General features: G+C 47.0%; 1 protein-coding gene across 1 annotated transcript in view; it reads left to right on the forward strand.

Moving 5' to 3' along the window:
- LOC144167866 (phospholipid-transporting ATPase ABCA3-like) overlaps positions 1-22,624 on the forward strand; it is a 91,778-nt gene that overhangs the window by 53,056 nt on the left and 16,098 nt on the right. Inside the window, exons 18-21 of the mRNA XM_077697016.1 lie at positions 2,530-2,820; positions 7,485-7,843; positions 20,400-20,573; positions 22,104-22,326. Coding sequence (XP_077553142.1) covers positions 2,530-2,820; positions 7,485-7,843; positions 20,400-20,573; positions 22,104-22,326 — 1,047 coding nt within the window. The remainder of the gene's footprint in view (positions 1-2,529; positions 2,821-7,484; positions 7,844-20,399; positions 20,574-22,103; positions 22,327-22,624) is intronic.

A 22,624-nucleotide genomic window follows, 5' to 3' on the forward strand; every position in this document is an offset into this window, starting at 1 on the left:
CACGCCGGCGATGCACTAGAGAAGTCACTTCTCTACCCGCCGATCGTACGTGTAGATATCGCCTCACAGTCCTTATAATTCAACATAGCAGGCCCCTACCTAACAGCTTAACCCCAACATAGCAGATCCCACCAGAACGCCAATCTCCCAAGACTTCCCTGAGGCAAGGTGGAAGGCTCTGATCTTTTTATCATGCAGGTATTACTCACCAAACTCAAACGGACACTGAAGTGATTTGTAAACATTGCGGGCTTACTAGCGCAAATTGTAGTCCCCAGGCAAATTGTAGTCCCAGGCCATGTAATATGACGTGTAGTGGTCATATTAGCGTAAAGGGAGATAATTGGTCGAAGGAATTTTCGAAAAACTAAAATATTAAGAAAATAAAAAATAATTACGGAAAATGGCAAACTTGATAACGCCCCACATTTCCATAATCATTCCGATTTCGCGAATGTAACACTTCTAATCGTATGATAGCGTAAATGGAGATAAATGGTCTGACAGCATGTCGAAAAAGCAAAAAATTAGGCTGTAAAAACTCACACTCAAGACAAGCGGCATTAAAATGCTGCGCATTAATAGATAATTCCCCGAATTTCAGCAGGATTTTTTTCTAATCCGGTTGGATTGTGCGGCGCGCTCCTTCGGCTTGCGTGGCGGATCCTCTACCTCTATGTCACCACTGCTACGTGTGCAGATGTATTCCTATTTTATTAGCACATTCAGTGTGTAGAGAATCCCGCGTCGACAACGTAACTGAGACGTGGCACAGAAAAAGGCCGGTAGATGACACAAAAAACTGCCGACGCCACAAGGAACGAAGAAACAGGTCAAAGAATGGCCCGGCTTACAGAGAACGGAAGCTTCTGTAGAAGAAGTAAACTGCAATAATATAAAAGAAAATTGCGGGAACTTCAGTCTGGATGGAATAGGAGCCATCACGCTTCCCGAAAACTATGACGGCTCAAAGGCTTTAGCTGCCTTAGGGGGACCAAAGGAACCCTTTCCGGCCTTGCGCGTGTAGAAACGGACGTTGAAGACAAGTGCTGAGGACTGTATGAGTAATTTTACCAGGCTAATATCGCAGGCAGAAATTAGGCCAGTGGCAAAGTACGTTTAACTGCATGTTCTTTTTGCTTCACCGGATGCAATTACAAGACTGTGGCTACCTGACGTGAGGCCTAACATTACGCTGGTAGCATTCACGTGCCCACTTACTTGCTGCTGTGGCTGCTGTAGTTTGGCTTTATTTGGAACGTCGCACGGCTAAACAGTGCAACTATCTGACGTTAAGTCTAATTGTCACGTGAACGGATGGTGGGGTGGTCTTTACCAGCTCGGAGCAATGGACACAGGGAAGCCGTTGACTTGTTTAACAACATACACTTAATGCACACACAAAAAACCCTCAGGCAAAGCACTCAATATTTAGACTACACACAACCGATAAACACTCAAACCTCTACAATCCCAAAAAATACAACTCACATACAAACCCCTAACTTAACAGTTCAATATACAATTCATATCAAAACCCAAAAATCTACCATAAAGTCCTACACTATCAGTTCAAATACACTCCTTAATCCAGTTCTAGTTCATTTCTCTCGTATCACAACTCCCTAGTTATGTCCCTTACAACTACGTCCCTACTGGACTCGCCTACCCCGCTGTCGTCGCCGCTGACGAGTCGCACCCGTTGCGTGGCCGCGACCCGGTGGTAGCCGTCCTCCTCTCGCTTCGATGCCGACGTTCGATGCGCGCGGTCACTACGTAGACGGCGTGGGCTCCGCGCGTCCTGACGTTTCCTCTGCGGCTACTTCCTGGTAGCCGCTCCCGCTGGATGTCCTTGATGCCGGCGTTCGATGCGCGCGGTCATCCCTTCGGCGGCGCGCTTCCTCGGTGGCTACCATCTGGTAGGCGCTGCCGCTGGAGGTCTCAGGTAGGCTTGGCACGAACGTCGCCTTTCGGGGCCGTCGAGACGAAGGCCGACGGATCGTGGACGCTGGCCGCTGGTGCCCGACCGATGCCGCTGGGGCCACGAAGACACAGGTTCGTGGTGCAGCTAGGATGACGGTGCCGATGCGCAGTCGGCCAGCTCCCGCCCAGGCTCGGATGGCGTGGTCGATGGCCTGGCCGCGTCCCCCTGGCTCGTTCGTTGAAGCGCACGTGCTCCGGCCGCCTCCTGGTTCCTTCGGTTTCTTGCCTCCCCCTTCTCTTTGTGCGCCCCGCTTTTATACCCTCTGGGCTCTCCCGTGGCGCACTCCCATTGGCTTCTTGCTTCCTCCCTGTCCTTATATGGCCATCTCGCCACTTGTCACCTGCGTGGCCTTCCCTGATTGGCCGACCAGTGTGCTGCCACATTTTCCCAGGATTCCTTGGTGCGTCGGCGCTGGCGCTTGCTGATTGGCGCGCTCCTGGCGCGCACTTCAAATGGCCGTTCCTTTGTTCGTTTCCTTCCTGTTTTTCGGGGGTTTGATGCGTCCCCCTCTCAGGGGGGTGCCCTGACACATGACACTAATATAGGCCGATAATAAAGTGAGTCGTGCAGGCGGTAGTCATTACCGCGCCTTGCCGATCAGTGCAACAGCGAACGATGCGGAACGGCTCAGGTACGCTGCCAGCCGCATACTGGCCACCGTGCACGGAGCTGGGGCCACCGAGGAACAGCGAGGACCTCATCTCGTAGCCACGTCCATGGACCCCGAGGTGGACCGGGAAGAGAAACTCGTGAGCCGAGTGTGCATAACCAGGGCATTCAAGGACGTGGCCATGGTCATCCGAGACCTGCACAAGACCGTCGGATTCTTCCGGCAGGTACGCTGCGACCCAGACGGGTTTTTTTTAAAGCGAAGCTTGATATGTCTGCATGAAAGAAAAATCCGGCATAACCCATGCATACAGAAAACTGTACCATCGGGACCCGATAAGAATGCGTGGAAAACAATAGGTTGGAGAGGAGGTAGAAGTACGGTGGAGAGAGAGCGGCTCCAAATATGTGTCGAAGCGGAATGCGCGTGCAGCGAGCTGAGACAAAGCACAGATAAATCCACAACTGCTGGCTGGGCAGGCGAGGCAGCGCCAATGCGGCAATGGCAAACACGGGCCGCACATTGCTTAGAACTGGGCAGGCCACGCGTAATACGTGACACACCAGTCACACGTCACGGGTTCGTTCATTAAGCGTCAGTACGCAGTGCACGGGCGGATTGTTTTTACAGAACGTAATGTATATAAAGCGAGAAGCGTCTGAAATTTCTGCCACTACTTATCCTGCTTGGTATACCATCGAAGGTGAAGTACCTACTGAGGCCACAAGGTTTCCGAGAATGCTGGCCTGTTGCACGATTCCTTACCAGAGTTGCTTGTACCAATTTTGTCGGTAAATCTACTTGTGAAGAAATTTGTGCACACATACATACGTCAAGATCAATTATAACTCATGATCCTGACTTCTTTCTCGGTAAGCTAGGGGTGAACAATTGCGAACTTTTTTTACAGCAAGCTATGGCGACCTATTGTTTAGGCCGTGTCAGGCATTCAAATGTGGCCCGTGTATAGGGGAAAAACGTGGTTAAAATCCCACCATTGAGCAGCTGTACCAGTTAGAGTACACCCTGACTCTTACCGCCCGTTAGCCAACACGCGATCCAAGTGCTACAGTTTTTATACTGCGGAGAATTGCTTGGCTTATTGTTCGAAATATTTGCCATGCAGCAAAAACCCGTATGAGGCAAATAGCTTGTACATTTCTGCCCGATTTGACCCGTAATGTGGCCCCGTGGGGAGTTGCCTAGCGGCTGAGTTGCCTAGATAGCGCCGGGTGGTCTAAGGCGCGCAGTTCCCACCAGTTGCCCGATTTGTCGTCTTACCTTGCCCACGAAAGCACAACCCTGCAGCACCAGGCTCCGGAAGGTTTCACCGTAATATTGTACAGGCGATGCTCCATAAAAAGTCATGCTTTTCAATTTGACCCGATAAATTTCGCTTTGGTGCCTCCCAGATTTTAATGCGACAGCGAGTACTAGGAGCAATGTATCGGGGAGCAAATTTACTGCGGTAGCGTGAACAAACTACTTGCTACTTACGGAATACTGCACCAGCCTGCGGCGCTTCCCCGGCAGCAATTGCCAGGTTGATTATTATTGAGATAATACCTCAACCGATAGCCCTAACGCGCATTGTTGTTGCTACGCGTGTGCGTACAGTCTTTGTCAACATTTTCTGGGCCACGGCGACCGTGGCCGGAGCAGGCGCGCGGCCGAGCAGGGGCGCTGCTCTTGCCGCTGTCGGCTGGTTACGCGGCTAAAGAGAGTGAGGGTAACTATCGCGCTTCCTTTCGTATACTGTGGCTGGCGCGATAAGTGAAGCGGGGCCGCTTTCTCAGAGAAGGCGCACTTCGCTTCAGCGCAGAGTCGCAGACACTTTGAGCAGCACTTGTCGCGCCGGACACACTAGAAAAGCAAGAACAAAAGTTCCCCTCGCTCTCTTTAGCCGCGCAACCAGCCGACAGAGGCGAGCTCAGCGCCCCTGTCTGGCCGCGTGCCTGCTCCGGCCACGGTCGCCGTGGCCCACAAAATTTTGACAAAGACTGTACATTTTCTGTCGCACTGGCAAGAAATCATTTTATGGCGAAAGCCTTATCTCGCGGTGTGGAGCCCGTTTTGCTTCAACAATAGGTGGGCCAAAAAGAGTTCAAGTTGTGCCAGCCGGTAATGGCGCGCGTCAGGAAAGGAAAACGGCAGTGCGGGAGGAGGAAGGAAGGGGGGGGGGGGGGTGTCTCATGAGGACTCAAAGGAACGCTGACGCACAGCGCCCCAGGAAATGGCGGTGGGTGAGGAGCAGAAGCGGCCTCAGAAGGGGCTGTCCAGGGGGCTGGTCAAGTGGGGCCAGGCGCTGCCGCAAAGTTGAGCGAAAGGTCGACAGCAGATCAACAGGAGGCTCCGGGCGATGGGAAGTAGATGGACGGAGCCTCGCACGGTGCTGTCACGGGGGCTGGCAAATAGATGATGACCGAGACTGCAAAATTCAACAGAAAACCGTCGCCGCAGCGGTCAATTGAAATGGTGTCAAAATTCCCACAGCTGTAAAGAGAAAAAAGACATTTGTGTTCGTGGTGTATTTCAGCGCGGGTCTCCAGACGAGGAGTCCGGTGCGTTACCACGGCACCCTAGCAAATGAAGAACGATAGTTAGCCGAGTATATTATGTCAACTGATAAATATTTTATTTATTTATCTATTCATTAATTTTATTTATTTATTTATTTATTTATCTTACAGGGACACTAAAAGGTGGCAGCAAGTTGGCCTGCATCAATAATTTAATTTGTCGGGAATCCAAACTCACCATTCTTGCAACTCGTGGTTGCTTAAAAAGGCAGAAAATGTCATAAATGTGAAAACGGAAGCCCGGGCCTAGCACGTTTTTTCGGGTACTGCGGTTTGTGACGTCACGATATTTATGCATGGCGACAGCTCATCTGGGAAGCATCTATAAATGTTCTTCCTAGCGTAAAATGCTCCGAAGTGTGTTCAGCACGTGAAATGAATATCGGTCAAATCGTTCCTTGAGCTGACGAAATTTAAAAAACGCACACAACAGATTTTATACACTGCGAGACAGGCTGCTTCTCTTACGCTTGTCAGCCATCATGCTTTCAGTTTCGTTTGGGAAACGTATTGGTGCGCAATTACCGAAGCCAGCAACCTACCACGGTGAACACCCGCTCTTCGGCAAGCAACATCTCCGGCAGGACGCGGAAAAAGGAACAAGGTACACTGGCGGTGTTTAGGCGACCCGCCTGAGCTTCTAACCCGTTCTCCGCGCGCAGATGTTCCTATCGGTAAAGCGTGCCCGCGCCCGCTTCGAACATTATCGCCCGCGAAAGGTTAGGTGGTCTTGTGGTCTTACGTTCGCTGCGATCCGCTGTTGCTTATGTGTCAATCGTGCGCGCATAGCTCTATCCTTGTTACAGTGAACTAGAATAGTTCACTGTGCCTTTGTTGTGTATCGGCGCTGCGGAGCCAACTAGACAACTCGACAACGAAGACAACTCGAGACGGCTGCGAAAAGCGAGTGTGCATTTACCGCCAGGTTAGCACCCCGCGTGGGAGACGAGAATATAAGATGGGCATGATCGCCACAACACCAGTTGAGATGAAGGCTCCGGCTTGAGCTAAGCCTAGCAGGGCAGCCTCTCTTGCGCAATATTTGAACCGGCACTTGTCGCTGGTTCATTCGCGGCCGGCGTGAAGTCGAGGTGTTCGGTGAAGGGGGGCGAACCGCCGTGGAGTGGTGAAGAGAATTTCTCGTTTTGGTCGGTGACATGTAATGAAAATGAAAGCCATCCTGCTCGGTCAAAGAAACGTTGTCGGCGGCGTGGATGGATAACAGACGTCAAAGCTACCGCGGTCAGCGTGAGAGCCCCTAGACGACACCGGTACCTCGCTCCTTGATTGTGACGCAATGGCTACGTCACAAAAAATGGAAAGAAAGTGGCGGGAGAAACTGCAATTTTGTTTGCCTATGTCTCAGGAAAGAACGCACCATTTCTCGGCGAACAAAAGCTGAGGGAGCTTCGAAACATGTGATCTTTCAGTTTAAACAAACTTTCATTCAGCTTTTAGTGTCTAAGTGCCCAGAGGGCAATACATGAGCGGGGATAATTCAGTGTATTTAAAATAGTAACAGCAAAACAGCGTGTCGACAAATAATAGTAATATCAGACTAACCAACAACACAAGCGACAATACAAATAATATCGTGAATAATTAGAGCGAACCGCCATCGGCAACCGAAAACACATTTTTCAAAATAGCAAAATAGAACTTCGATGCTTATGACAAACATTAAATTGGAATGGCGCCTACAAATCATTGTCTGTTTTTAATTTTGTCGTGACACAACGGCAATAAATGAAACGGAAACGCAGGCAACGACAAGGTAATTGTGATTGATTAGTGAACAGTACTAATTAATCGGGCAATAATTCAGTGGATTTCGATAAATTAAGGTAGATTAGGGCGAGGTTAATATTAAACAGGATGGATTACGGTAGCTTAGGGGAAAATAGGGATGGCTTATGTGCTTTGAAGTGATCTTTTGAATTAACATAGAATAAGAACATTAGAAAGCGTGCCTTCTCTGTCGTATATAAAAGGCATCCGTCAAAATAGTACCGCAGGATTTAACCTTTGAAGCACCTAAGCATACTTCAATGTCTTCCATAATTTCACGAATTGTGCATGCCATTCAGCGAGTTGTTTCATGATCATCGGAAATTTCAGCTTTAGCGTAAAAAACCTCGTACAGTCGAAAATCAATTTGGCGCCACCATTAGCTGCAGCAGTGCTTGACTTTCAGAAGCAGGCATTTTGTCTCACAGGGCCTGAACTCCAACAAAGCGCAACCCTCCTGCGTAAACTCATTCGCGTCATTTGTTTTGTCACCTGCACCATCCCCAAACCTCCGGCCCCGCAGGTCAAGGTGGTAGACGGCGCCAACGTGCTACTGAATCGTGGCGAATGCCTCGGCCTCGTCGGTGTCAACGGCTCCGGCAAAACGACGCTGCTGGAGATGCTGGTCGGTCTCGTGGTGCCCACGTGGGGCAGCGCCTACACCGCTGCGCTGTCCCTGCACGGGGATCTGCGCTCGTGGCAGAGGAGCATCGGATACGTTCCGGACGGCGTCTCCCCGCACGGCCTGCCTCCGCTCACGGTGGGCGAGCTGCTGGACACTCTGGCCAGGCTTCGAGGCATCGCCTCCAGGCGGGCGGCCGTGACGTGTGCGCTGAGTATCGTGGGCCGGCTCAGGGAAGACCAGTTCGTCAACACGTGCAGGTTTGGAGCGCAAAAAATACGTCTCTTCAAATTGAGAGGTGGGGGCTCATGACAATCCACGCCGACGACAACGATGAAGCCGATGATGTCAATACTTTTGGGGTTCTAGAAACCCGCGTTGGTATTTTTCGGCGTTAGAAGTGGATAGGTTTTTGACCTAGATAAACTTGGTTTTTAACATACTCGGGACTCAAACATTTATTTAACGCAACAGCTTTTATTTAACGCAACTGGACTGGGCGAGCACATTATAAATAACTCTCATACACACAAAAACTACTAAACTCACAGTGCAAAAAAGGACTAGAAAACAACTCATGCTTGTTTAGAAATATTTCCAATTTTTTTAAAAAGCTATCAGTGGTATTTGGTCCCACAAACACTCATTAGTCAAGGTTATTCCAGAGTACAGAGTACAGTAGTTTTGACAAGAAAGGGATGCTTAAATATATTAACACTTGGATAATATGACAAAGCATCATACGGATGATTGATGCGAGGAGAGACTCGTTTAGAAATTTGCAGATAACCAAGGAGGTAAGTTCCGTTTGCTGTTGTATAGTCCGTGAAAGAATTTAACCCTTGCCATATTTCTACGCTAGGTTAGTAACGGAAGTTCCGGTTTCGCAAGTAAGGCGGTCACCGACTGATTTCTGCGATATGGTGCATAAACAAACCTGGCAGCTATTCGTTGAACTCGATTAAGCTTACTTATTGGATACTTCTGATACGAGTCCCAAATTATACTTCCATATTCCAGAGTTGGCCGCAAAAACATTTTGTATGCCATCAGCTTAACCTCCGAAGTTCCATCTCTGAGCTTTCGTCTCAGAAAATCTAGCTTTTTTGGGAAAAACCACATATATTATCAATGTGTTCATTCCAATTCAAATTTGTGGCATTTGTGAGACCAAGGTATTTTTAGCTTACTGGATGACTTATTATCTGTATAATTCATTGTGTACTTAAAATTCAAAGGGTACTCTTCTGTGTTACTGTTATACAAGCACTTTTTCCGTAATTTATTTGCATATTCTACTGCACACACCAATCATGCACAACTTTCAAAGAATAATTCAACAGTTTCTGATGCAGAACGCTTCTGACACGACAAAACAGGAAACAGTCGTCAGCGAATAATCTCACTTCAATAGCTGTATGCACAAAATCTGCGATGCAATTGACATATAAAAGAAATAAAATAGGCCCCAAAACAGACCCTTGAGGTACTCCGGCTGTTACGTGTAAACTGGATGTCTGTTCGTCAGCAATTTCAACTAACTGTATCAGAGTGGTGAGCTGGACAAGTTGGTATGGCGTCATTCTGGGCAACAGCGCGAAAAAGACGTGGACGAAGCGAACGAATAGGACGAGCGCTGTCTCACAACTAGTCTACGGCATCCGTGCGAAAAATAAACGTTTACAACAGGAGAGAGAGAGAGAGAGAGAGAGAGAGAGAGAGAGAGAGAGAGAGAGAGAGAGAGAGAGAGAGAGAGAGACAAACCATTCAAATCAAACGCACTCCCTCGTACCCCCTCCCGGCCTCAGGAGGGGGTACAAGGCCTCGGGCTTGGCCGACGCTCTGGGCCCTGCAGTGAAGCCTGAACGGTTTGCTGTTGTTCCGTACTCACATAGGCTGTCCCATGGGCTAAAAAATGTAACGCAGTGCTATGGCGTTGGTGTGTTTTTTTTCTGCGCCACATAAGCTTACCAAGATGTGTGCTCAAGTGCGCAGCCACGCACTCTAAACTTTTTTTCCTCCCATATACTCCATAGAGGTTCTTTTTCGCCTGTCCTCTAGTGGTCCTCCTTGTAGGAGTTTTTTTACTACATGGAACAGGGAGGTTTTGTTTACCTCCTCAAAACAGGGAGTTTTTAGGTTATAGAAAGGAGGTATTTAGGGAATGTTAAGAAATGTTCGGGAGAATTTAAGGAGGTCAAAATGGAGTATTCTTTACTTCCTGAAGGGCGTTTTTAAGTGATGTTTATGGAATTTTTATGCGGTTGAATAGGAGCCTATTATGGCTCCCTTTGGAAGTACTTATGTTAGTTTAGGGGCGTTTTTAGGAGGTTCAAGGGAAGCATTTACTTCTTTTGAATGGAGTTTGACGAAAGCTTGGGGAGTTTTGTAGGCCTTCCGAAAGGAGGTTTTCAAGGCCACAAGGGAGAATTTCTAGTTCCCTGCGGGAGTACTGATTTCACACGGTTTTTCTCGATTTCAGGTTTATTTCAAACGAACTATCGCAGACAAGTTTACATGGTACATGGTGTACACAAGGAGGTTCCGAAATAAATACTTATGGCGACCTCATATTAGAAATCACAAATGGTACATTGCTAAATAACACGCCAGTTAGGAATTGAAGACAGCAATAGGATGCAGGTTGAACAAAACGTAGAAACAATATTACTACAAGAACTGGAAATACGCGAAAAACAAAGATAGGCACAAACACAACCGCATGGTAAGTGAAATCATTAAAGAATACTAGAGGATCGAGAACGCGTCAGTACTTATCAGAACTTATCAGTACGTATCAGCGCTCAGTACACAGTGAAAAAAATGGCTGCAGTGGTTTACAACAAAAAAACAAAAATTCAGCAGGTGGTGAAATGAGCGAGAGCTGTCTGCTAGTTGAACAAATTGTAGAAACAATAATAATACAAGAACTGGAAATACTTGAAAAACAGATAGGCACAAACACAACCGCATGGTAAATGAAATCATTATATAATACTAGAGGATCGAGAACCCGTCAGTATTTATCAGAACTTATCAGTACACATCAGTACTAAGTACACAAAGTGAAGAAAAAATGGTTGCAGTGGTTTACAACAACAAAACAATTTTTCAATTTGTCGTGAAATAAGCGAGAGCTGTGCAACGATTTGATATTGAAAGGTAACAAGCATTTTGTAGGTGGTAAAGGCACAAGAGATAAATGATGTAGGAGACAGACTGCAGTGAGATGGCTATGGATAAATGAGTAATATAAAGAACGAAAAATATGCTGCGGAAAATACCAGTGCGTTTTGATAAAGACAGAAATGCGCCAAGAAAAGTGACCGAGTCTGACGGGTTAATTGCAATGATATAGAACAGAATGGGTGGTATCGCGACAGCTTCTTTAGAGTGAGAACAAAAAGCCATGAAATTCGTGTTTTTCGGATAATTTTTAGTTGATTCATTTCGCACCAGTTGCCAATATTATTTAGATCATTGTTTCAAGTTAAATTAGTTTGTTAATATTATTGCCTCACTGAAAGATAGCTGTATTATAAGCATACAGAACGGCCCATCAAATATCCCCTTTTCAGTAAAAAAAAGAAAAAAAGAAAAAGTCAGAAATATAATACGGAATTCTTTTTGACTACTATCCAATGATTACAGGATTGAAAACAAATATTAGTGAGCGATTTTGATGCGATAAAAGTTAATTAGTTCTAAATCCTTCACACGTGGTTTGGCGCAGGCAAGGTCCAAAAAGCCATGTTCCACAAACGTTAGAGCTCTGTGTGCCTTCTTGGGATATTGAATGTTGAAAATCCAGAACGATGCAAACAGACTACACAGTCCTCCCAGTAAAGATGATGCAGTCAAGACACGCTGGCCATCGATGTGGAGGCTAACTTCCCCGTTCACGGAATGCAGGCAGGGAGTCAGAGGAACATCTGCCGGAAAAAGCAAAAAAGAAAAAAAAATGCCCCACACGTAAAATTCAAAACAGACACTATGGTTAAATGAACTTAATAATTCGGTACAGTAATAAAATTGTAAGGCCAGGTTTCCTGCGAATTCCAGTACCTAAATTAGGAATGCAAAGGCTTTATAAAACCAAGTGCCAGTACATTAACCGTCGTGGCTTTTGCAGCAATAAAAAAGATATTACTTCCACACAATATACTCCAGCACAACTTTAAATGGCAGTGAAGATAAAATGCAAGTCTCTGTAGGTTGATAGATTAGTTTTTGTTTTTGACTGAAAAACACTTTGGTATTGCATGATTTTGTTAACTGCTGTTTCTTGCTTTAAGATGCCAGCTTGCATCTATTCAAGTGAGTGGGCACACAGTTAAAGATGCAAACCCTTACACTGCCTCTCCCCTACCATGGTGGCTCACTTTCATAGAAAAAGTGGAGCTTTTGCGAGCTGGACGGCTGTTGCAAGCCGTGGCAATACTCACTTCTGCTGGAGGGGCCAACTTGGTTTCCGAATGCAGCCTTGCCTTGTACAGCACAGCCTATCCTGCCTTAAGATCTATGAAGTCATTCAACTCGATCATGTATCAGGATCTGCAGAAGAAAATCGTGTCAGCAAATAATGAATTCATGCCGGACAGGCACCCACTGTTTCAGTTATACTTGCAGATACCTCCACCTATTTCCCTCCTGGTGTTACATCCAAAGCTAATTTGTTACGGCTTGTCTCATCAAGTATGTTCATTTGTCATAACACAGCGAGTCATACAGGAAAGTCCTTCACTGGGTCAGAAAACACTTTCTTTTTTTACAGTAGTAATAAACTAGGCGACTCAGTCATCCGTATTCTGACACCTTAATATTCTGTGTCACCGAGCTGACAAGCGTGATTGGTGCATAAGGTCATTTGTAGCCGCAACCGTTACTACAGCCTTGTTAGCTAACGTAAACCTCGTTCATGGCACCAAATTACTTGTGATTGCATGGCAACAAAAAAAAACAGCTGAAATGGAAACGCTATTCTCGCAAACTTACCAACGCTGCATGCCACACACACCTGCCTTAGTTAATTTACCGTGATTGTAGAAGTTTCCGTCACGTAAAACCACAGTGCACTTTTTGGAGCTGCAAGCCCCGTGTCAAAATCGGGTGTCAGATGAATCGAGTAATTTTTGTGTATGGTCTTACTATTGATTATGACAAATTTATTACCAACAAAACAAGAGTGTGTGCATTGTTCTTGTAAAAAAATGATATCCTTTTTTATACCCGGCAGACTTGTGTCATGTTACGGCAAACTCTGTTCTCTTCCATAAGGGCATGAATTTGTGTTTTTAATTACGTGGCCTTAGCTGGCGACTGACGGGCCCCGATTGTATACAGACCCCTCATTATCATCCGAAAGGGAATAAAAACATTTCGGTTTCGAACCACGTCGCCGTCGTGGTCCACACTATATGCATTTAATCGTTCGATAGGCTCATAGCATCTTTTACGCATGTCACCGTTTCCTTAATAGGGTACGCTGTTAGATGTGAAGAGTCGACTCAAGCGAGCAAACAACCCCACCGAATCTACAAGGCACAGTTTTCGAAGGGGGTGGCCGTCTGATCTGCGGCTTTCGCCGACCAGAGCGCTAAGAATGAGTCAGAGCCTTGAACGAAAACAACACAAAGACTTATGTTTGGACAGGCAAGCCATCAGGAGCGTTAACAAATAGATATTACAAAGTAGAGCAGTTAACTAAAAAGAACACGAGCAGTTCGATGCATATGAGAGACAGAGTCCCACAATATTCACCGACCGGGCCCGACGATGCACTGCTGTCGGAGACGATTCGGCTACCTGAGTAACCGTCACGTTGCTTTGAAACGACGCCGTGCGCGACAAACGATTTCATATCGAATGCCCTGTTACAAACCGGCCTACAAAAGAATGCGAATGCATACCCCAAAAGCCACAAACAAATACAATAAAACGAGTGTGCGGTTTTTTCTTTGCCCGTGCGTGTACGTGCTGTGTGCGGCACGGGTACTTCGCAGTTAACCCTATCCAAACGTTTGACAAACGCATCGACTGATGAAAGAGCACTTACCAGCGAGCTGTCCACAGCTGTCGCCGTATCCAAATGTTGTTAGCGGCCGTTCGTCGTGTGACAGGGGCACATAAAAATCTTTCCACCAAATGGCAGTACTAGTCCTTCTCAAATAAGAAAAAACGATGGCCCAAGGCGAGGCTTGAAGCGCTGCATTGATAGCACGGAGGCTGTTTACATCCGGGCAGCAAGTCGTGCCGCCAGGGCAAGTTGAGTCGCTGCAGTCGGGTGCGTTGGCGCGCTGGCACGAGAATTTAAATTGTCTATATATGCGCAAGCAAGCGAAGCAGATGAACATTGCAATTGTTTGCAACGGCGAGAACTGTCTCTTTGTTAGCAGCAGAGTTTGACAACACCTACCGCCAAAATAAACAGAATGAAAGAACACGGCCGCGCTGTCTGCTTGTGATCGCGCTGGCTGAAGCATCTATACGGGTATACGTACGGTATCGGTTTTGTAGCTGCATGCAACTGTCACGTCCTGCTTTCTCGTTCTAATTAGCATTAGTCCATGGTTGAAGTGCTGACACACGGAAACAACACAAGACTAACATGGCGACCGCCCGCTTGAGATGATTACCCCAGATGGGGAGTTTATTGTGGACGTGGTTGTTTACAAGGGACCGAACGCCATCTCACAAATGGTGTTATGTCGTTCTAAATCCTCCCTTTTGCTACACGGATGGGCAGCGGTACTACCATGGAGGTTCGTCCACTTGTTTAGACCATGCCTAGGGAGTACATTTTTTGCTATAAGTACTTTTTAGGGAACATTACTTGATTAAAACTCCATTTCCGGCTAGTTTGCGTTTACAGTGCGCAGAGTGCAATCGCACAGAGGGTAGCTGTGGTGTGAAACACAGACCAAGGTTTCTTCCGTGCAAGACAGGTATAGTTTATCTGCTTCCTCTGTCTTGTGGCAAGAGCTACGTAGCTGAGAGTGGCCGATGTGTCAACACTCGCCTAGGCGAGCATAGAAGGTCGCTAAAAGCGACCACCTACTCCCGGCTGGCAGACCACTGCCGCGCATGCGGCTGCTATCCTTTGCTAAAAGAAACAACCGTTCTTTCTGGACACGCCAGGCAGACAGACCGGGAAATTATTGAAGCCTTTCACATAAGAAAATTGGTAGCTAATTCTGTAAGCCAAACGTCGATTGCGCTGTGTGACAATGAATATGCGTGCTTGGCTAGCACGTGCCGTTATGCTTGATGTCACGAAGTTCTGTATCCCAGTTATCAGCCCGGTGTGGCCCTCTGTTCATTCTTCATGAGTTTCATGTTAAGATTTTGAATGCTGACGATGGGGGGGACGGGGTACGAGGGAGTGTGTTTGATTTGAATGGTTTGTTTCTCTCTCTCTCTCTCTCTCTCTCTCTCTCTCTTCTGTTGTAAACGTTTATTTTCCGCACGGATCCTTTGAATAAACTAGTTGTGAGTCAGCGCTCGTCCTGTCCGTTCCCTTCGTCCACGTCTTTTTCGCGCTGTTTCCCAGAATTTCAACAAACTGTTGCCTGTTCTCTATGTGCAGCTGAATGCAACGAATAATCCCCGAAATATTACCGAAATCACACAACCTATTAATAGGTTTCACATGGCAAACTCGGTCAAAGCCCTCCGGAAGATCTATCGAAACTGCGTCAAGCTGCTCTTTCGAGTTGATGACTTCGGTGAAGAAATGCGAAATTTAAGATAATTATGCTACAGTTGAGAGGCGCCTGCGGAACCCATGCTGTTTCGCATAAAAAAGGTTGGTGTTTGCAATGTATGTGACCAAATATTTCCTGATTATGTGCTCTAATATTTTGCATACTGCATACGTAATCGAAATAGGGCGGTAATTTTCCACATGAAGTGGGTGTCCTGTTTTAAATATCCGCCCCATTCTCACGGGTAACGCAAGCACACCTTCCTGCGACACAACAACACTATCACGTAAATTTTAGGTTTGTCTTCCGCAAAATTAATAGTCGTATGCGTAGTGAAAACTCGCCCTAAAAAATTCTCCAAAGCCTGTGCAATGTCCCTCAGCTGACTACAAATGTTTCCGTTCACAACTACTGCGTTCATTGAAAGTTTATTACCAGATAGAGACCGCAAAAATTTCCGAGCCGAATTGTCCATATATTTGGTGAATCTACTACGGAAGAATTGAGTTTTAGCTTCCTTCAACTCTTTTTGCACTCCGGCACAAAGCTCAGCTATCAACGTGTGATATCCCGGGGGGGGGGGGGGGGGGGGAGGGGGGGGGGGGTTGCGCGCGCTGTAGCCTTCGCTGTATGTGGATGACATTTCGCGTTATCCAGGGGTTGCCTTTTTGAACACGTTAACCTTTTAGCGGCACAAATCCGGAAAGGCAATGTCTAACGACGGATTTTAAGTACGGATCCAGAGCAAATTTACATGGTCTTCCTGCGGCATTCTGTCAAGAGCCAGTTCAAGGTAATCGACGATTGATATGTTATAGGTATTTTGGAAATCATAAACGTACACTGTGGAAGCTTTGACTTGGTTTATTTTATATTTAATTCTGAGACCAGCAAGCACAACTTCAAGATCAGAAATTCCGCCTTTGATATCGACTTCATACCCGAAGGTTTAATCTGACAAGAGTAATAAGTCAAGGGTAGTCTGGCTTGACCCTGTATTCGAGTCGGCCCGTTTACAACTTGAATGAGGCTATGTTTGGCAATTATCGCTAGCATAGTGTCAGCGTGCGTCCGCTCTGTGGCCCGAGCAGTCCTTGCATCCCCGTTTACATGAAAAATATTAGCCTCTGGCAACAATAATTCTGCTTCTGCCATTAGTTAGCTCTGATAAGTGGTCATCTAGCTGATTAAGAAAATCTGTGGTACTTCCAGGGGGCCAATACACTACTCCAATTATTAAAACTACATCGAGCACAAAAAGCTTGCACCACATACTTTCATGGGTGTTGATTAAGGGCAAGGGCTCGAATCTGAGTGTATCTTTTATCATCAATACCACGCCCCCACCCCTCGTCGTTCGGTCTTTACGAAAAACGTTAAACGATATAGAAAAAAAATGGCAGCATCTCCACTCCGTCGATGATGGCGAGGGTGCGGAGTACGGGGACTCGAAATGACATCCATGTTGCGCTCAGAGTGACATTCAATTTGCGCTCCGACCGACTGAGCCGCGAGTTGCACCTTGATTATTCCCTAAATGAAACTGCAACTCAGGGCTTAAATTTAATTTCGCTTGATTTTCGCTTTTTGCTGGTGTGCGCACGGATGCACGCGGACGGACATTGGGAGGTTCTAAGGTAGTCCGCACCGTTAAAGGGACACTGAAGTGATATGTAAACATTGCGGGATTTCTAGCGCAAATTGTTGTCCGGGGTCCCCAGGCCATGTTTCGACCACTCTAGGCGCGTTTACGCGATTTTATTTAGTAGAAAAACTAATTCGAAAACGCTGTCCTCCTCTCTTTACGCTCGCCCATTTTCTGTGGCGTTTTCGTGTGACGTCAGGAGGGGATGAGCTGGCAATTGGCTGCGCCACGGCTGCGCTACTGCACGGCTCCCCGGCCGACAGAGTCAGTCGGCCCAGCGTTTCGTCCGCCGGCCGCCGGCGGGTCGTCGCAATCAAGGAGGTTAAAAAAAAATTGCTTGGTCGCAATTCGTTCGCTTAGTTGAAACGAAGCCAGGACACGTTTGTGAATGGAAGAATGTGCCTTTCTTTACTTGGTTTGTTTGTACACTGTATCTAGCTCCAAGTCAAGGTCGCTTCACACAAGCGCTGCACATGCGACGCTTCGCTGACTGGTACGCCAGTAGGAAAATATAAGGCCTCTTGAAGGCGGGAGAAGAGTCAGCGAAGTCAATATAGGTACTAAGCAAATAAAATCAACTGATATTTTTACCGTACAGCGTAAAACTAGGGCGCGGGAAGCACTTTTTTGCGCTGGGCGAACAAGCACAGCGGTCAGCAGCACGACTACGCATCTGCGAACGCTTTTCCGTCTACGAAATGCAATTGCTAGACGTGAGCTACTGTGGAAACTCGGGCGACGCTTACTGCACGATCGCAGTACAACAAATAGTCACCTAAGCGGCTTGAAATGCCAAAACTAAATAAAAGTGTAAACCGGTTGTACAATATATACCCTATATTAGCAAGGCATTCCCGTCCCGCTCCGTGGCCTAGCAGTCTAGGGCGCTAGGAATCCACCCCAAATGTTTTGCGAGTCACGAGTTCGAATCCCCGCGGGTACGTGCTTTTTTTTTTGTAAGTTAACTTTTTGTTTTCCGCCGATGTTTTCTATATTGAGTTCACCTTTTTGGGGGCCGCAACGTTCATGGCTACACGAACTAGTTCACAAAACGCGCGCAGGCTGGCACTGGCGCGCTAGCGAGTTCTCGTTGGCGTGCTGTTGCCATAAGCACCGACTGCTTGCAGGCAGTGGGCACAGGCCAGAATGAACAGACCCTTGGCCTGGTGCGAACACGCTTTTTACGATACAGGCATGAGGGAGGCAAGCTCCAAATATGGGGGAAAAGCGCATGACATTTGGGCGTCTGCGGGTACGCGGAGGGCGTTCATGCACTGCGTAGGTCTCGGCTAGTGAATGCTACGACTACAAGCCGTCCTGGGAGGCTTATCTTGTGCATTTTACAGCCGACAACATGGCAGAAGCGCGGTACGATGATTACTGAGATATTGAGAATGCCCATCCAACAAAGCCATTGGTTATGTTTTACAGAACCGAAACCGAAACCGAAACTTGTGTGATTGCTAACCTTGGGCATCGTCCAATCACGGCGCCCCTCCTCTCAACGTCACAGCCTTAGTTGGTGCGGCCGCCGCAAACCGCGCATGGTAGTTTTTCTTCTTTCGCGCTTTGTAAAATAATTACCGATTTGTCAACCGGATAAACGATGAAAAGTGTGCTAATTTGAGCCAGTCTACGCAGTGCAAGCAAAAACGGGAGCTTGACAAATTCCCTTCAGTGTCCCTTTAAGGGCGAGGGAGTAAGCCGTTTGACTTTCGGTCGTTTGACTCCCGGTCGTTTGACTCACGGTCGTTGGCTACGGCCGTTTAATTCACAGTCGTAACACAACGGATAAGGCGGCTAACACTAACTTTGTCTGGTCTACCAGACAAAGGCTGGAATCTTGCCGATGGCTGTGTGATTTTTTCCGATTGTGAATGTGATGTTCACGCACGCGGACGGACATTGTGCGGTCCTAAATTACTCCGCATTTAAAACTTCATAATTGCTTATATCATTATTTAGTCAGATTTCTGTTACTGCAATCAAGTGTGGGTCATGTAGCAAAGAAAAGCATTCCAGCGGTTGGGTTTTATTAACAACGCTTCGGGAATTTACGTTGATTCAGGGACGTATTAACGGGACAACGAGAGGGCTCCAGGTGTTAAGGTTGACGAAGGTAGACTTTTGTGGTGTAAAATTAAGTACACTGGATTGAGAAGAAATAGGAATAATTAATAATTATGGTAAATAAAAGCGGAATCAGTTTAATACAGTAATTTTGGTACAGTGGGTTGATTAACACCGATGAAGGGCATTCTTGGTAAAAATAAAAAGATGCTCAGGGTGGATTGAGGTTTAATAAAAGCTTGAAGTGAATGGGAGGTGCTTGAGGATAAATCAAGGTAGACAGCGAGGCGTTGGGCAGGTTTGGATATATGATAGCAGGTTCGATTCAATAAAATAAGCTTAAGTTATATTATAGCAGTATAAGATAAATTAGGATGAATTCAGGCGTGTTTAGATGTATTGCTATGATATAAGTTTGGTTAGTTGCAATTAAGACACATTTGGTTAGATTAAGACAGTAATGATGAATGGGTATATAAAGGTGAATTACGTTAGATGTATGCGGATAATACAGCATGATGAATAGGGATGGATTGACAATATACCTAACATAACCAACCCTAACCTCCCGTAATAATCCTAGCCTTAATCTTCTATTTACTATTAACCTTAGACCTAAGCTTAACATAAGCTTAAACCGAACATAGCATGTCTTTGCATATCCCTGAACCTGTCTTATATTACGGCTAATATACTCACAGTATATCCAAAGGGTAACTCGACAACGTTCAGAGATTGCGAAATGATTCCTTTTTACTAAGTGGTGCTGCTCCGCGGCTCTACGACCAACGGGCGCATGCAGGCCCGCGGGTGCTATACAGACCCCCTGGCCCTCCACATTCGCAGGGAGTAATGGCTTTTATTTTGTTCCTTTTTGCGTTCCTGGATTCTAACAAGACGTTTTTGGTGCGATTACTGCGCTGAAGCTATGAGTCCCAAAATTTTAGAGCAGAAACGAGAACTAACGACTGAACGATCGACTCATCCTTTCCGGCTGTGTACAATTTAAACATGTAGTGCGCCGGAACCAGCCGCATTTTTGTGCTGGTAAGAAATGAGCTACATTGTAAAAGTAACAAACCTCAATAGCGTAAAACTGGACATTGCCACGCAGAATAGCCTCAAAAAAGACGGGTAGCATGCTAGGGATTAGGATATTTAAGCTTAACTAAAAGAACGCCGCAGAGGTGTACTCCTTTATCTTTACCTAGTAGGGCGATCACGCAGCAGTGCGTCACACGATGCTGCGTGATCGCCCTACTAGGTAAAAAGTGTGGCATACTGCTGCAAGTTGTACAACCAGGGTAGGGACGATGATGATGGTACTTCTAAGTTGCGCGTAGGGAAGTACGCGAAGGAGGGGTTTCGGTTTAGCTGTCACATTCCCTCACCGTGCAGCCACAGCGAGATCAAGATGCTGCTCATAGCGATGGCTGTGATTGGTGCGCCCCCTGTGCTCCTGCTGGACGAGCCGTACTCGGACGTGGAGCCGCTCTTCCGCAACGAGATCATCCGGATGGTGCAGGTCCTCAAGAGCACGCGCGCCATGTCCATCGTCATGACATCGCACCGGTGAGGCGGAAGATTTGTTTACAGTCGAACACGGATATATCGAACTCCAAGGGGATCGTGAAAGAATTCGATATATCGATAATTCGATATATCAAATACGCCTATCTGAAGATTATCTGACAACTCCGCACATCACTGAGAGTTTTCTGTAGTCATGGAAAGTGATAGTTCACCGTTTTGACCCTCAAAGCACGGAAAATCCGAACCGCAGCATGATGACCACCGCACTTTATTTATCACTGAAATGTATTCGAGCTTCGCTTGTTTTTTATTCTGCGTCGTAAAGTTCGCCAAATTGTCTTAAAGATTACAAACACGCACAAATGAGAAAATCAACGCTGTACACTGTACCACAACAGAGGGGAATAACGCTGACAGAACCTCGACTGCAGTAGGCGGTTGGGAACGTTGTCAGGCACTGAGTGGCGTTATCTTCTGTATTCGAACTGAACACCTCCCCCATCTGGAGGCGTGCAATGCAGTCGCTTTGCACCCGGCACGCTACGGAATAGCCGGGGCGGGTTGTGCTGCATTCGCCTTTACGTCAACGTAGATGCGTGTATCGCCCGCAAAACTACTGCGAGGAATTCCGAACGCCTTTTCAACCAACATCTTTTCAGCAGCCTGCACCCAACGAATTCCCGCTTTCGATGCTCCGAAATGAAGGCCTTGGACAAAACAAACATACAACGCCGCATCGGTCCTCTTGCACGAGCCACCAAACAGCTAAATCACAGAAAAAGAGTGCCTCCGGTCAATTTCTTTTGCTTCTTTATGTTCTTTCCCCCCAACCACTATCCGCGTTCTAGCTATCATAGAGCTGCCCCTCGTGCTAGCGTGAAAACAGCTGTTGAAGGCCATCGAAGCAACATAATGCCGCGGACGCCGCCTCTGTCTCACCAAGCCAGGCAGCTCCTGCGATGAGTCAACATTATCATCAACTCCACCCCATCAGAACAAGCAAACTTTAAGGGGCACCTTCGGCGCTGAATTCGATATATCCAATCTGCCCATGATCAGGAGTTCGATACACGCGCACAAGAGCCCTATACTTTTGCATGGGATTTTCAAGGGGATGTTTGCACTGTTCGATATAGACAATAATTCGATATATCCGTGTTCGATATATCCGTGTTCAACTGTATATCACATGTCTGATTTTGTACAGAAGTGTGTGCAAGGATATTGGCACACCGCGCGCATTATTCTCTGTAAACCTATAGCAGCCTCTCCCCTGTAGTATCGCGCTCGTGCAAAGCAGCGATAAGGTTTCCGGATGTCGCTGTGTGAATCCCCCAATCATACGGGCTCTGACTTGGGCATTTACAACATCCAACGGTGGAGAACGCCTATTTTCATGAGTAGCGTCGTGCGGAATTCACTTACCCGCACACCTAACTGATTAGGCTTATATAATTAAGCGCTGGTGTTTATAGTGTGTGCGCGTCCGACCTCCATTGCGACAGGCTGAGTACAACATAGCATCCCCTTTTCACCCTCGGCACTGCTATCTCGCGCATGCACTGGCAGCATGTCCCACTGCGAGCTGCTGTGCGACCGGGTGGCCCTGCTCGAGGACGGGAAGGTCGAGGCGCTGGGCGACGCGGCGCAGCTGCAGCAGAAATACGGGCGTGGCTACGTCGTCACTCTGAGGCTGCACCCGGACTGCCGCTTCGACCAGCTCGTGCAGCGCCGGATCACCACCAGGATGGAGGAGGATTTCCACCAGTGCAGCATCTGTTACAACTACAAGGTTTGCCCCCGCATCCCGCAGAAAGTGCTTCCCCTGATTAGAGACAGTCTGATGCATGTTAAACCTGGAAACGTTTAACACGAGAACTGTATCTAGCGAGGCGAGTCTATAGGTGCTGTTCCAGGAATTAGATGGCAATTAATGCGATTTAATAGGGCTCAGTAAGGTTAGGAGGAAAGGTGAACACTTTACAGTGCTGAAAAATGAACACGCCCTATGTTGTCCTGGTGTAAGATAACTGCGAGTGGGGCTTCAAGCCAATAAAAGCATAGCTGGCAACATAGACGAATACTATACC

The sequence above is a fragment of the Haemaphysalis longicornis genome, unplaced genomic scaffold (genome assembly GCF_048455015.1).
Source record: "Haemaphysalis longicornis isolate Haplotype H1 unplaced genomic scaffold, Haemaphysalis longicornis Haplotype H1 scaffold_2, whole genome shotgun sequence".
Classification (NCBI taxonomy): domain Eukaryota; kingdom Metazoa; phylum Arthropoda; class Arachnida; order Ixodida; family Ixodidae; genus Haemaphysalis; species Haemaphysalis longicornis.